The sequence below is a fragment of the Diachasmimorpha longicaudata genome, chromosome 13, assembly GCF_034640455.1.
Source record: "Diachasmimorpha longicaudata isolate KC_UGA_2023 chromosome 13, iyDiaLong2, whole genome shotgun sequence".
NCBI classification, from domain to species: domain Eukaryota; kingdom Metazoa; phylum Arthropoda; class Insecta; order Hymenoptera; family Braconidae; genus Diachasmimorpha; species Diachasmimorpha longicaudata.
The window spans coordinates 2,998,706-3,013,778 of NC_087237.1; the positions used below are offsets into that span (position 1 = coordinate 2,998,706).

The following is a 15,073-nucleotide window of genomic DNA, read 5'->3' on the forward strand; positions in this document are numbered from 1 at the left end:
CAAAGCCGAACGTCTAGACCTCAACGATCCCCAACGGTCCTCAACGATGATTTGGTGACCCGATGACGTGATTTGAAGGTCGATCCACCTCAGAAGTGTAGCATCGCCTGGATCTTGATTGAAGGAAAAATGTCCTGCTGGAGAATAATTCCATCTGCCCAACGAGCGAGGAAAGTGGTAATCACCAACAAATTCGCACCGCCATCGTCTAATTTCCTTTTATTACTCCATTTGCTGTTGCATTGTTGCTCTCCGCAGTCTCGAGATAACTCAAAAGCCGGATACAACAGCTTGGGAACACTTGGTGGTTGAATTAATGCGTTCACCAGCCATAAAAATAATGAGAAAGTGGGATACTTATAACAAAATGCATTGTTAGATATTAAAACTGTAATTTTTTTTACTCTTCAAGTTCCTCCTTCCTCGGTGGCCATTTACGGTGGCGGCACGTCGCCTCCACGACCTTTTGGTATTGTCTAGCGGTACAGATCCAGGAAGCACGTACACTTTAAACTATATGCCAGCCATTTTTGGAGTGAGGAAGAAAATGAGTATGATATTGGAGCGGATAATGTTCCCGGTAAATTGACACACCTCGATTTCACCCCATAATGTTAATAAAAATATCCTCTAAAATTTAGTCTCTCACAAGAGCCCCATACGACCGATAATTATTAATTTCAAGTTGATTTTCCGAGGATAATTCGATAATTAACCGAGTAGAGACACTATCGCAAGAATGATAATCAGAATGAGAGAGAAAGAGACTTTCTTCGCTCTAGAGCAACGTATCGTGATGAAAAATTATTAATTTCCCTGAAAAGACGACACAATCTGTGGAATTCTAACGAGAGTGGCCGTAATGATGAATTTTTCGTCGTCACGACGATGATTTCTCATTTTCCCTGGTCCTCAGAGCATAAACAGCATGAGCACTGGATGGTGTTCACGCATTGGCGAGTTGTTGCAGGGTCGCCGACCTGGTTTCAGAGACTTGCGCTCTTCTCCAACAATAGAGACAGTAGAAATTGACCTTGAATAGGGAGATTTCAACATGAAAGTTTATGTTGCAATAGAATGTGTTCTTAATAGTCGTGAAACCATGCAATTTACTGAGCGTTTTAGGACAGTTGGAGAAGATAAAATTTTCAAGAAGAAATACTGTAATTTTTTTATAACATTTTTCGTGGGTCAGACGATTGGTTATTTTTTAATTAATTTATCAATGGATATGGTGATAAATGAATTCCCTCAGGCCGTCAGCCTCTCCAATGAAATATTCATGGGCACATACCCACGGGCCTGATGACAATATGCCCATTGAAACACCTTCAAACCCCCACACACACCTGCCAATCAGCCGTAACACGTCTCCACCGAGACAATGGAAAAACAACACAGTTAGACGGCCCAAGTGAGCGCAAAACCCGAAGCATAAAAATTGTTTTTCACCGGATAACTGGAGTACAGGATGGACTGTCGTCAATAAATCTAGATGAGTAATGGGATCCGCATGCATTTAACTATCCACTCACCCGATGCGCTGACCCAACAGCACTGAGATTACGTGAAACACTCAATGATCGTGCAAAAAAGCGCATTCATTTTGATGTTCTAGCCGGGTCCTGGATTTCGTCATAAATCTCCTCATTTTTATGTGCCCCAGAATCCTAACGGTTTATTATCGAAAAAACAGTGGAAATGTCCGTTCGAAAGTTGCATTTTCCTTAGGGAAAAAAAAATAAAATTGTAATAAATTAGTTTGACGGAGGCTGAATGGCTCTCCACAAATAACAACCGATAATTTACCTCGATAAATTACCCGGCATCGAGTACATTGTAGCGAGATAAATTGAATTAATCGATGGAGCTGTTGGGGAGACGCGATTGAATATAAATCTCGAAGTACATGAATTCACGATAATACGATTAAACAATATTTCAGTGGTGAATATGACACGATTGGGAGTTCGCGATTTAGTTGTTAATTCGGGGGTCGGTTTGAGAAACACGTACTCAACGGGAGAGAATAAGTCAACCAATATCACCCCAGCGTTTAAATTATAAATAAATTTCGAAATGAATGCAGACTCTGACTATTGCACCAAAAAATGTGCAAAAAATTTATGTTGCTCGGAAACTTTCAATGGGACCACCCGCAGTTTGCTGTTCCCTCCGCGCGAAGGGAATTGCTAATATTATGCCTTATCATAAAATTTTGCAGTACAATTTTTCCACTCTCGGGGACCGGAAGAGGAATCTGAGCCGCGTCGTTATAGAAAGCCGGGGGAATTTCCGCTCGAAAACACCTCAAAACAATTCTTTCCCGTTAATTAGTCGAGGACTCGAGACCTCAATTACTCGAGAAATTCATCGAGCGGGATTTTTTACGTACCGTGAAAACGTAATTTTTAATAGTAGGGGAGTAATAGTGGTCATCAGGACAATATTCGAAGGAAACGTCAGATTAGAAGACTAATTTTTGCCAAAAATTTATTTCTCGGGTCAGTTAATTGCAATTATTATTATAGTTTTTGCGGTTCTCTCCGAGAACTTTCATACAGCGGATATCACACCACTCGGTTTGCATAATAGGAAAAACTATTTAGTTATGAAATGGCGGGTAAAGGGCAAATATGTGGGGATTGATGATGATCGAAAAACGTGAAAAATCAAATTGGAAAGTAGCGGTGAGTACTTCCGTTACGTGCAGCTGAACGGGGATACAGCTCGTTAGGAGATGTGAAGAAGACGTTCACCACAATGTGGTGGTTACTAGACGTTTGAATGCATGTATTACAGATTGGCTGTTGGGTGTCGAGAGCAGTGCACCTCCCAGGGGTGAAAGTCTTACATCACGCATGCATCTTATTATGGCTTGGACACGGGACGTATTCCGTGTGGAAGGACCGTAAGGCAAAATCCGAAGGCAGTTGGAGAATCAGAGCCTGCACTGGAGAAAAATTCCGAGTGATTTTAGGGTACATGTCGAGGAGGTTTGTTTTATTCGATAGTTATCGATAATTCTACCACGTCCTGGCTCCAATCTCCTGCATGAATTTTAACGGTCGTTGGATGAATTCTTCAAGGACTTGTCGAACGCATTATTGAACTACGTCCACTCAAATTTTGTTGCATTATTGTTGCTCCGGGAATTATTTCAAATGGGCATGTCCTTTGTTATTATCCACTGATAATTCAAAGTCAGAAAGTGAAATGTTAAGATACTGCGCGCGATAATTATGGGACTTGTCAGTGAAAATGAGGTTCAGCGTAACTATTTGTTGACATGATACTAATTTTCAACTGATGTTCAATAATTATACGCCGTGGTACTCTAATTCTGGTACAACATGTAAATCAGATCCTTTTCATTAGGTCATCATTTTTAATGAGTTTGTCCCACACCATTGGTCAGCGATGATTCAAAGTATATAAGTGGAATATTCCGTAAGAGTATGTGAGAATTAGTGGACTTGTTGAAGAAATTTAGAGTCTCCATCATTTTTTGTATACAAAATGCCAATTGTTCAGTGACGTTCTCAAATTATGCACTTCGATATCCAAAAATATAGGTCATTAGCATCAATTTACATTCAATGACAAAGAAAATAACAGTGGAAGGCCTTGCACAGGAAATCGAAGGCCAAATCAATCCCCAAAAATCGAGAAATCCCTTCATCTTAATGTCAATCAGCCTTTGGAAAATCCTCAAAATCTTTTCCAGAAATCATCGGATCATCAGGGACTGATCATGAACGGCAATAATTTAGTTTACAGATCCCTGCACCAATGCAACTGCCTCCGATCGCCGCTAGATAAAATCACCGATGACGTAAAGTATTGAAAACCATCGCGAGCAGCCTCCCATCTATTCCCACACAAATACGTATAATTTACTCGTTCCCGAAGGGAGAGCTTCTCACGATTATATATCACTATTAAAATAATTTCCCGAGGCAGATATCCCTGGTCGCGGTAACCGTGCACACGGACGTTGGCCAAAGTTCAACCGCCTTTTATTTGATTACATAATTACGAGTGAGTAAAATAAACGTATCCAACTACTCGTTTTATTCACCCATCATCCACCGGCTGTAGCTCATCCGCGAGGCGAATGGGGCGGGTCAACAGTGGGGTGGGTGAAAGTATTATGTCATTGTATTATGCATCGTGCATCTTGCACTGGACATTCCGGGCCTACGCAATGCATAATCCAGTCAACAGCTGATTGCCCGAACACTCTCCAGAGCTGGAGAGTTATCAAACTAATGAAGCGTTAACGCGCGGTAATATTAATTAGGGAGACACTTCCGCGTTGGAGACGACTGATTTTATAATCCCTTAAACCCACCTATTACTCGCAAGGGTTGTTTGCACCCCCTTTCAATGAATTTATGCATTTCAACAAGAGTTTCTTCTGCAAAAAAATCGCGAATTGATCAGGAAAATTATTTATTAATTGAAAAAACCCTTCAAAGAAGGAAACAATTAATAAATTAAAATTTATGTATTTTTCATTCGGTTATAACTCTCCCAGTGATTATGGGATATGGATAAATTGTCTCTGGAATAATTAAACGCCGATTGAAATTCAATTCCCCACGGAATGTCACCATAAAATTGTCAATCAGACAGCGTCCACAGGCGGTTAGAGGAGATAGATACACGTAGGATTGATGTGGCTGGCGTGAAGGAGGTATTACGCAGGTTGAGGTGGAGGTGGAGGTAAATAACGGGTTCTTACGAAAAACCACAAGTGCTACTTTTCCTCGTGCTCTGGGTATAACTTCGAACGGCCAATTCCCCTCGAATTCACTCATATATCTACTGAGGAAGGTATTAATTCTGATGTTTACATGGGGGAGTGCAACATGCACACGAGACGTAGACTCATCGGTCACGCATACACATGGATTTTATCGCTTTATGTCGTTATTTTTGAGCTGGCTCAATCTTGACGTACTTTCAGTTTCCATTTGAAAAACCACGGTTAATACGCTGGCTATTATTTATGATTTATATCGAATTAGGCAAGGATTTTCGTAATTGTTGAAGGCTAAATGCCAAGATATCTCTGGTGCGGGGAATCTCACTCTGTGGATGAGTTTTTTAAAATGTTTATGACGAAATGACGGATGGGGGGTATAATTGAATGTTTATTATGATATAAACCGCACGAGGTAAGTTCGACTTCTGTTATTGGTAAGAAAATAATAAACTGTCAAATTGCTAGTCCCTCACATTTTATCAGGAGAAGTGAATTATTATCGATAAACAGTGATGTATGTAACTCATCAATATTGAGACGATAAAATTTGGGGAAGTCACGTATACATGAAAATTGAGACAACTTGAGACGAGAGATAATTGTTCGCCCACGTGCTTCCCACGTCCCTAAATGTCGAAAAAGGGAACGTGGCTATTAGTCGCAGCCTTGTAACCGTTTGTTGCTTATCGTCAATCTTTATACTGTAATTTCGCTGAGTCTGGAGATTCATTTCTCCACAGAAAGTCTCTCCAGATATTAAATTTGCATTTTCGCAGTTCGGAAGTAACCAAGACCAGAATGGGGGCTCTGGAACTGCATTTGTAATTGAATTACTCGATATTGAATACAAGGACTTTTGGAAAATAGCAGAGAGCCAGAGGAATTCACGTGTGAGGACTAGAATTTTTTTGCACTGTCCAAATAAATCCATTTTACCGTACCTGCGTGGTAATATTTACCGGATGTTTTCTCCGTGTACCTGAGTCATCGTGTAACGAAAACAATCTTGACGGCCCGTAAACAAAGAGAACTGATAACGAAAAATACCTTAAACCCGAGGAATCCCCCGGTGCAGGTGAAGATGTCCATGGCGATTGCAACACTCAATCAGACAACACGCAACTACAAATCTACACGATCACATCCTATCGGCATCATCATTACTAATGCTAGGATAGCGTGAAACGCCTTACCTCAGCATCAGGTATCGCGCAGTTGCGGAAAATAAAATAGTGAATCATCGAACTGGAGGATGCAGTGACTATTTACTAAAATCCCTGCGCTCTTTCTGAGTAGTTTCACTCCATAAAAAATGGACAATCGTATTTCGAAACAATTTTTGCATAATTAAAGAGGTCTCGAGTGAGAGGAAGTGGCGAGTACTGAAGTTTTCGTGAATTTCTGGGTCTTTAAACGTTGATAACGCGAGATAAACGCTGGTGAGGCGATAGCTTATCGCGGGCTCTTTCGATGTTTCACCAGTAATTCTGTATCGATCGATGATTGAGGCCTTTGCAGGTGTATTTTTCTGGAAATATGGAAACAATGTCGATGAGTCATTGAGTAATTACTGGCAATGTCTCATCATGTATCATCTCTTTTGCTTCTGGACTTTCGCAGGGAAATCTGTTCCTGGGGAATTTTTTAAATAAAAATTTCAGTTTAGTCAGAAGAGAGACATTCGAAACGACAATTGTTTTTTTTTCAATTTTTCGAACAGATAAGTCAATGATTGATAGAGAGACCAACAGAGGGATTAGTTATTGAAGTACGGGATGACAAGAGTGAATAAAATCGATTCCAAAACCCATCAGGGAAATTCATAAAACTCAAATCAACGAAGATAGGTGTCATTATCTTCTATTAAGTTCAAGTTAATGGCGCCAAGACGAGCCAAGATATTTTAAGCCACCATTCAATCGATAGAAAACATTTTTTTAATTATCAAAGAAAATCTATTTCTGGAAAAAATTGAAAATCAAAAGAACCAGTCGATCCTATTAATTTATTCGTCCAACAATCAATTCCAACGAAAATTTCCTTTTCTCGCGACCATAACACTTCAACAATTACAACCTTCAATTCTAAATAAAAGAACCACTTTCATTTACTCAATTTTCCACCCGCAATTCCTCTCCCTCCTTCCATAAAAATAAGGAAGTACTTTTCAAAAGGTGTGTGAAATTCAGCCATTATTTTCCCCTACTACCGAGTTCCGCAATTTTTCCCCGCGTGCAAACCCCTGCCCTCCCCCTCCCCCCACCCTCTGCAAAATTTCACTGCCGCAATTTTCCGCACAGATTCCCCTCCCCAATAAACTCTCACAAAAAATTCTACATAACGCACCTCTCCCATGGCTCGTAAAAATGTGAAACTTTCGTGTGCATACATAAAACACAATTATAAACCCCACGAAACGGATAGCGAGTTGGCATTGCCAATGGAAAAAATAATAGACCAAATAAAAAAAAAAACTCACGGCATATTTGTCCTTGTAGAACAGCGAGCTGGTCGACATGTCGTTAACAATCTAACTATTAACACAGTACCAAGGTAGGCAGTACCATAGCGATCAATCAAGCTGCATCAAATGTCTTCATGAGCTCCAAAAAAAAAATCTCCAGCTATTTTTTCATTTACTCCAATTTTATCTCTCCCTTGACACTGACACTTGAAACGTCACAACAGCACATGTGCACCAGCACAATAACGCCCATATATTTAATAAATCATCTGCAAAATAAAATTTAAATTTTTTATTCCATTCAGAAATGTTTCATTTTCACGGCGAATGACCGAAAATTAATTACATTATTACTATCAATTGTTTACATTATTGATATTCAATTTTCATTTCGATGAGGACATTGGAGATGAAAACCCGGCTGTCCCGCTTTTTTATGTTTGTTATTATTTAACTTTTTTCATTTATTTTTACTCATTTTTTTTAATCGAACGAGAGGATTAATTCTATCACCTGTGGATCGAGCCTGCAGGAGAAAGAGACTGGTGCACCGTCTCCATGTCCAGTTAGCTGGTAGCCACCAGCAACAGGCAGAAGGGTAAAGCCCCACCAGGATCCCCTCCCCCTTCCGCTTCGCGTGGATGTCGAGTGACCTACAATCTACAACGTGTATAATAGTAATGGTACTATCACCCCGCCCCCCTGTCTCCCACCCCTTCCCTACGTTCTAGTCTCTCACTGGTTTTGTTCTGTTGTTTGTGAGGAGGTGATGGGGATCGAGTTACTCTCTCTTCGCGGCCTGGTGTTGACTTCCTGCTGCTTCCTGTCGGTGCAATGCACCGAGACGAAGGACATCGCGATTGCCATGGGGTAGGGTGATTGTTGAGGACTTTGAGCTGGTGGGGGATGGGCAAAGGGTCTAGGGTAATAGTTGCATCATGTTCAATAGTTTTAATAATTTTTTCAATCATTTTGCAGTACCAGTAGACGGTGATAAGGAAAAAATCAAAAGCCTGTAAAATTATTTTTTCTACAAACTTATTTTATTTTTCTGGGACGCGAGTTTTATCAAACGTTGGACGGTCAGGTTCTGTTTCCCGTTTCCAGATCCATATTTATTGTTTTTTTATCGTTTTTCTTTATGTTCTTTCACACAACTTTTATTCAAACTCCCGCCCGTCAGCGACCCGAGCCTGCGCACATGCGCACGACTGCATCGACCAATCGTTCACCTCGATACATCGAGAGAAGTTCCTATTGTGTGGCGCGATATTGCGAGCAAAAGGTGTGCAGTGTGTTTGTTTCTTTCCCACGAGCGATAGCGGTTCGTGAAAATGAGTCAAGAAAATCAGTAAGTAGACAATAATCCGTCCTAATTAGTCCCAAAATCCCCCAGCGAGGCACTCCCAGTTTTCCTCAAATCATTTAATCATGAAAATAACCCCTTCAAACCTCAAAAATAGCGATAAACGCCCCCGTGGCTATCGCAACACCGCCATGTTGTTGAGAATGCTATTGATTCCTGAAGTTTCTAGAATAAACCGGCGTCTGTCGCCGTTGCTATCGCCCAATAACCATCAAATAAATTGTGAAAAAAATCAAGAGACCTGGCACATCATCTCCAATGTCTCCAATAGTTCCGGAATGCTACCTCTTATTCCAAAATCCCGTGCTTCATCCCTGTTTCGCCCGCCGTGGCGAGATACACTGGACCTTCTAGGGTTTCACTCTTTCTCCTCGCGATTTTCCATTTATAAATAACGACTGAATCGCACCGGCTCACCAGTATTATTTAATCGTTGGGTTCGCAAAGGGTCAGAATTTTTTTTTGGCCAAAACGGGCTCCAAAGGGCAATTGTCGCCACTTCCTGTTTAATGACTAGCGTTTTCTTTCACAGGCGCATTGTACCGATTTCTAACCTAGAAAATTGCTGATTGACCGCGTGCCTGCGATGTTTTTAGACTGGGAAATTCAAAAATGATTTTCTTGGGAAATTACAGAACAGAAATAATCAGTTTGCTGAAAATGATTCAATAAAATGTAGGAAATTGAAAAAGTTGAGATCAATGCGTGAGAGAGCAAAAAATGATGATGAGGAATTTGGGTTTTTTGGGGGGATGTAATTTACGGTAACGACTGCTTGTGCGAGGAAATGTTAAGAGATTTTTTGCAGGAAATTTCATCAGCTACAAACAATGTTTTACAACTTCTTTATGTCGATCGCCTCCATGTCGAGATCATGAGCAATTTATCAAAATGATTTTAGAGTAAAAAATTGAATGTATATTTATATAATTCTCTAATAATTCCAGAATAACTCCTCCTCCTGTGATGTGGGCGCAGAGAAAATCACTTCTGTATGTGACAATTTGTCTGGAAGACTGCAAGGACCCAACGATAAAGATCGAGCCAGAGAAAGTATACTTCAAGGGCACCGGTGGTACAGAGAGAAAGGACCACGAGGTGACGATTAATTTATACAAAGAGATTGATCCAGAAAAGTCCGTGCAGAATGCTAAAGGCAGACTCATCGAGCTCATACTCGCGAAGAAGGAGGAGGGACCCTACTGGCCACGATTGGTCAAGGAGAACAACAAGTATCACTGGTTGAAGAGCGATTTCAACAAGTGGAAGGACGAGGATGACAGTGATAACGAGAGTGATGAAAACAATCCACACGATCTGGAATCGGTAATTATCCCTAATGATCATTATAAGATTTTTAAGCAGGAAGGCTTCTACATTTTCTTGGAAGAATGAGCCATTCCAAAGAATTTTTTTAATGAAAAAGACATTTAAATTGTTGGAAAATGTGCATTGGGTAAAGATAATATTTTTGATTTGAGGAAAAATAGTTTTTTACGGAATTCGCAGCATTCATATTCACTATTTACAATACACAGCCTATCGTGATCCACAACATAATCATTCAATAAGCAAATAATCCGTGATGCCAATATTATGACAGTAACCAGTGCCAACTTCTTCCAACCTTGTAATCTCTTTTCTGCCTCACATTATGACATTCGAGAAACTTCATTTTGGAAATGACGATAGAGGAAATTCAACCTCGTGATTATAACCAGTGATTTTACTATATAACCCTCAAAGCATGTCACACTGTCCTAATCCCCAGGTCATGAAGAATATGGGCTACCTTGGTGGTGGTGGACCTGGCGACACACGGCCAACACTTGATGACCTCGACGACATGGCTGACGAGGCAGACGGCGCGGACAGCGATGACGATGAGATGCCCGATCTCGAGTGAACGAGAGCTCCCTTCACAGACCAAATCGATAAATAAAATTTAAAAAGCAAAAAAAACACAAAAAACGTTTTAAATCCTCTTAAAAACGTGTTGCCACTTTTTTATATTCCGAAGAATGGGGAGAAAAATTGTGCACACCGCGAAAGGCACGATTCTTAAGTTAGGCCTCGATGAACAATTTTAACATCAAGTTAATGCCTAGGATATTAACGATATCGCGAGGGCTTTCAATTAAAAAAAAATAATGTAACTGACAACTCAAGTGACATGTGCCAGCGGCCAGTCCGTTAGACAAATGATAACGACGTAACTTAAGATAATAAAACGAAGAAAAAAAATATGGACGAATAATTAACAGAATCGATATTCCCATTCCCTGGCCCCATTAATTCCTATTATCATTACATGTAGACTCGTAATTAATTAAGATTTATTAAATTGTAATGAGCAAGCTTGTTCTAATGAATTGAATGTGTAAAATATAATGGAAAAATATCAAAGTGAAAGGTTTATTGATACGAATGAGGATGAGAGAATAATCATTGATGGATTATTAACTGGCGTTTGATTGAGGAAATTTACAATTGTCGAGGGTATTAACCTACGATACTGGAGGCCCCACGAAGGGCGAGGTAGCCAGCTGTTATGTCCATGGGGAGGCTACGCACTGTTGAAAACTCCTCGGCTGTTGCGTAGTACAACTTTGTCTGGGGATCTGTATAGCGTGCCTGGAAAATATTCAGGTGGGGTGAAGGCTTAATCGGTACTTTGGGGGTTGGTGGGGCTCGATAATTGATGATTTCAAGGGAGAATTGTTTATGGAAATTAATCGGTGACGAAAATTTATTGATTGGGGATTCGGGTTCTCTCGGGAGTCAAGTTTTTTAATTAAACAAATTATTTGCACCTGAGATTACTATGGGAAATTGAACAATTCCTCTTGAAATCAATAATTATCGTACCCAATCAATAGGAATTCCTCTGTTCACTAGCCACTGATAACCCAACAATTGTTACAATTCCTCATCGAATGATTAAATCGTACCATTCATCTCCATCATCATTTTTAGCATTGCGTATTAATTTTCATCAAGGTGATTCAACTGTCATGATTAATCTTGTCATGTAAAATGTAGTAATTTAACTTACCGGTAATCCCGAGATGTCTGAGTATTTTTTGGCAGGTTTGAAGCTCGGTGGAGCATTGATTGAACTGTCTGCAAATAAATGATGATATTGACAAGTCCTTGTTATTATTGAGAAACATTGAGGGCTTTCTTACAATGAACAGCCTCCCCGGGCCAGGGCAACGTGCGCTCTTGGGCGAGAACCTGCTTCAGGGACTTCCAGGTTCGCTTCTTTCCTGACAGGCTGATTGGCCGGAAAGCCTGTTGAAATGTGGAGGATTTGAAGGGCGGCGGGGGCTTCTTCAGAGGCTCTGCCGACTCCTCAGTCACCATGGCTTTCGTCTGATCTGCTTAAAGAAAAAAAAATGGTTACGAAATTTCTACGCCTAGATAAAAGGGCTGTTTTTACTGTGACACCTGAGTTACAAAAACATTTATTTAAGAAAATATTGGCTAAGGAACCATCACCGAAAAACACAAATTGAAATATCGCAACGCAATATTTGTTGACTTGTGCTGACATTATTCCAGTTCATAATATCCGTTCTCCACCTCTAACGACATTCTCCTAACCTCAATGAAAACCTCAACGACATAAACTTCAGACAATCAACAATACTCACAGTATCAGCTCATTAAAACTGGAACTACTGGAAGAATATTAGTTCTTAAGCGAAACTGCCTCCAATTCCAGTTGTTTACATTTCGCCATTGACACCGGCACACAGCGCAGGCGCAGTGCGCTACCACTTCCTCAAGTACAATATTATGAATGAACATCGGAGAATTTTCTCGATCGGATTTGAGCAAAAAAAAATTATAGTTTTTGCCATGAAATGCAGGAAGAATCAGAGCATCGGTGAATTTAAGAGGCGATGAGATTTTAGGTTTACTCACGTAGTCCCAACTGATCAGCCCGGATTCGAAGAGGGGGAACGGTGTTAGAGTCACCTCAGAGTGCGCATGAAGGTCAAAGTGTCAGGAGAGATCCAGTTCTACTGCAAGTGCAGCTGAAGTTCTTATTAATACTCAAAAAGTACGGAATAACTAAAACAGTTGTCAAGATGGTGAGGAAATTCTTCGTGGGGGGTAACTGGAAGATGAATGGAACCAAGAAGGAGATTGACGAAATTGTCGCATTCCTCAAAGCCGGCCCACTCGACCCCAATGTTGGTACGTGATTTTTCAATGTGATGTAAAGGCATTTTCACTTTCGCCAAGGACATGAGCATGTTTTGTTGGGATTGGAGGAAAATAAGATTATTTCAGAATTTATTTTCAAGAAGAAAAATATTGCGTTGGGATCAGGTAATTTTTTTTGTTGTGCTTTGGGCTTTAAAAAGCTAGTTACGTACTGGGGTGAATATTGTTGTGCATAGCATGGACCTCTTCTTAATTCATCAAAGCAAAATGAAATTATTTTACAATTTATTTTGACAAAAAGTAGAGAAAAGAATATTAGGTCGTGTGTTCATAATTTTTAATGGGAATAATTGTCAATAAACAGAGGTTGTCGTTGGTGTCCCGGCGATCTACCTTCCCTACGCCAAGAGCATCCTTCCATCGACAATAGCAACCAGTGCTCAGAACTGTTACAAAGTCCCCAAGGGAGCCTTCACAGGTGAGATTAGCCCAGCTATGCTGGTAGACAGCGAAATCCCCTGGGTGATCATTGGCCACTCAGAGAGGAGGAACGTCTTCGGGGAGAGCGATGAACTCACTGCTGAGAAAGTGGCACATGCTCTGGAAGCTGGTGTCAAGGTGAATAGCCACTCCGATCCCAAACTCACTGTTTATCCCAAATTGAATTTTTTTTAAGGCAAATTTGGTTATCCCCCATCGAATTTCTGCAGGTGATCGCATGCATCGGTGAGAAACTCGAGGAACGTGAGTCTGGAAAAACCGAGGAGGTTGTCTACCGCCAGACGAAGGCTATCGCCGACAAAATCAAGTCCTGGGACAATGTCGTGCTGGCTTACGAACCAGTTTGGGCTATTGGAACAGGAAAGACGGCGACCCCTCAGCAAGCCCAGGAGGTTCACGACCAGTTGCGAGCTTGGTTCGCCAAGAACGTCAGTCCAGCAGTCTCCGAGTCCCTCAGGATCATCTACGGTGGCTCTGTGACAGCTGGAAATGCCAAGGATCTCGCAAAGGAGAAGGACATCGACGGATTCCTCGTTGGAGGGGCTTCTCTCAAGCCTGACTTCGTACAGATCGTCAATGCCAAGCAATAATTGATGGGATCACCGACCTCTGGTTCAATGTTATTTTAATCCAGAGGGGAAGAGGAGGTCATCAGGACAATAGGACCATTCGAAGTAACAATAATGATTGAATCAATCTCAAGATATTTTCGCAAGCCTCATAATAAGCGTTGATTCGTCCAGATCACATCATCGAGTCATCAGATATTTGAAAAAATTGAGAAACCAATCTTTACCACTTCGTTACAGAATTCATATTCATCGTCTCCTGGACATGTTTACATGAAGAAAGAGTCTATTCATTGTTGGCTGTTGATAATGTATATCCAAATACAATTTAATTGTGGACATCGCACATTACGTGCTGATTCAATAAAACCTAATGCACCCATCGTATTTTTTGCATTTTTTTCAACACTTTATTCAACTTTTATATCAATAACTGATAGTCTTATCCTCTACATGAAGTGATTATTTAAGCATTCCCCGAGTGACGACTCCTGAGGGGAGATCGAGATTTTTGACAACGTTTAATCCGTCGAGTTTGGCCCTCGCCCACGCAATTTTAGTCAGGGCTTTGAAGGTACGAGGCTCCCAGATTGCTAAATCCACAAGGGTCTTCCTGTTCACATATATTTCACTGCGAGCCAGACCCTCTTTCATCGTCCTGACGTCTATGCCTTGCTCGTGACATGCTGCGTCTAACCTCTTCTCCCATAACTGCACATTAAATACACATTCATGTCAATGAATATTCAACTGAAAAATTTAGAAATTAAAGACAATCCACTGCTGCCATTGACATAACATGTTCAACTCTTTTTTGGAATTTACAAAATTAATGAATGATTAATTGGGACTAGTTACATCGTGCAATTGCATTCGCTTCAGCTGCCTTCCTCTGGTAGAGAACAGCATGGCACGCTGGAACCTTCTGATTGTGATACTGTAGCAGTTTCTTCCACGATTTCTGAAGTGCTGTCAACATGATTTATAACAATAATGAAGGGAGAACAGATAAAAAGGAATTCTCGCAAGTCTTCAGGAAAGATACAGCAACTTACAGCGGCAATCTTGAAAATTTTTCGCTTTCTCCAGTGTTCATCGGGTCCTCTGCACCTGGAGAACAGCGTCAAGGATCGAAAAACCATGATCAATTTCTCGAATGCACTCTCTAACTACTGTATCTGATCAACTTCAGTACTCCGCACTCCAGTCTCCCATTAGTACTTTGG

At 40.7% G+C, this 15,073-nt stretch overlaps 5 protein-coding genes across 10 annotated transcripts; 2 read left to right on the forward strand and 3 right to left on the reverse strand.

Annotated features, from left to right (window-relative positions):
• Positions 1-7,279: 7,279 nt before the first annotated feature.
• Positions 7,280-8,233, reverse strand: LOC135168398 (uncharacterized). 3 transcript variants are annotated; one of them, XM_064132524.1, is made up of 3 exons: positions 7,975-8,220; positions 7,749-7,895; positions 7,280-7,504 (listed from the first exon to the last, which is right to left on the reverse strand). In XM_064132524.1, exons 1-3 carry the CDS (start codon positions 8,204-8,206, stop codon positions 7,419-7,421), a joined length of 465 nt encoding a protein of 154 aa, XP_063988594.1. In that variant the 5' UTR covers positions 8,207-8,220; the 3' UTR covers positions 7,280-7,418. The 3 variants fall into 3 exon arrangements, 1 of the variants encoding a protein (XP_063988594.1); XR_010300035.1 differs by having other exon boundaries at positions 7,289-7,504; positions 7,604-7,895; positions 7,975-8,233; XR_010300034.1 differs by having other exon boundaries at positions 7,289-7,504; positions 7,582-7,895; positions 7,975-8,233.
• A 192-nt stretch (positions 8,234-8,425) lies between these two features.
• On the forward strand, positions 8,426-11,007 carry LOC135168397 (prostaglandin E synthase 3). Of its 2 annotated transcripts, none has more exons than XM_064132523.1 (3): positions 8,426-8,586; positions 9,549-9,927; positions 10,140-10,281. In XM_064132523.1, the coding sequence occupies exons 1-3, from the start codon at positions 8,570-8,572 to the stop codon at positions 10,170-10,172; spliced, it is 429 nt and encodes a 142-aa protein (XP_063988593.1). In that variant the 5' UTR covers positions 8,426-8,569; the 3' UTR covers positions 10,173-10,281. The 2 variants fall into 2 exon arrangements, with proteins under 2 accessions (XP_063988593.1, XP_063988592.1); XM_064132522.1 differs by lacking the exon at positions 10,140-10,281 and adding an exon at positions 10,373-11,007 and having other exon boundaries at positions 8,427-8,586.
• On the reverse strand, positions 10,916-12,409 carry LOC135168400 (INO80 complex subunit C). Of its 3 annotated transcripts, none has more exons than XM_064132529.1 (4): positions 12,258-12,409; positions 11,790-11,981; positions 11,657-11,724; positions 10,916-11,235 (listed from the first exon to the last, which is right to left on the reverse strand). In XM_064132529.1, the coding sequence occupies exons 2-4, from the start codon at positions 11,965-11,967 to the stop codon at positions 11,104-11,106; spliced, it is 378 nt and encodes a 125-aa protein (XP_063988599.1). In that variant the 5' UTR covers positions 11,968-11,981; positions 12,258-12,409; the 3' UTR covers positions 10,916-11,103. The 3 variants fall into 3 exon arrangements, with proteins under 3 accessions (XP_063988599.1, XP_063988600.1, XP_063988598.1); XM_064132530.1 differs by having other exon boundaries at positions 11,790-11,984; positions 12,258-12,384; XM_064132528.1 differs by lacking the exon at positions 12,258-12,409 and adding an exon at positions 12,103-12,251.
• Positions 12,410-12,520: 111 nt separating this feature from the next.
• On the forward strand, positions 12,521-14,234 carry Tpi (Triose phosphate isomerase). The gene is made up of 3 exons (XM_064132521.1): positions 12,521-12,807; positions 13,142-13,395; positions 13,488-14,234. The coding sequence occupies exons 1-3, from the start codon at positions 12,699-12,701 to the stop codon at positions 13,866-13,868; spliced, it is 744 nt and encodes a 247-aa protein (XP_063988591.1). The 5' UTR covers positions 12,521-12,698; the 3' UTR covers positions 13,869-14,234.
• On the reverse strand, positions 14,233-15,045 carry LOC135168399 (large ribosomal subunit protein bL20m). Its single transcript, XM_064132527.1, has 3 exons — positions 14,903-15,045; positions 14,706-14,816; positions 14,233-14,558 (listed from the first exon to the last, which is right to left on the reverse strand). The coding sequence occupies exons 1-3, from the start codon at positions 14,987-14,989 to the stop codon at positions 14,310-14,312; spliced, it is 447 nt and encodes a 148-aa protein (XP_063988597.1). The 5' UTR covers positions 14,990-15,045; the 3' UTR covers positions 14,233-14,309.
• Positions 15,046-15,073: the final 28 nt, after the last annotated feature.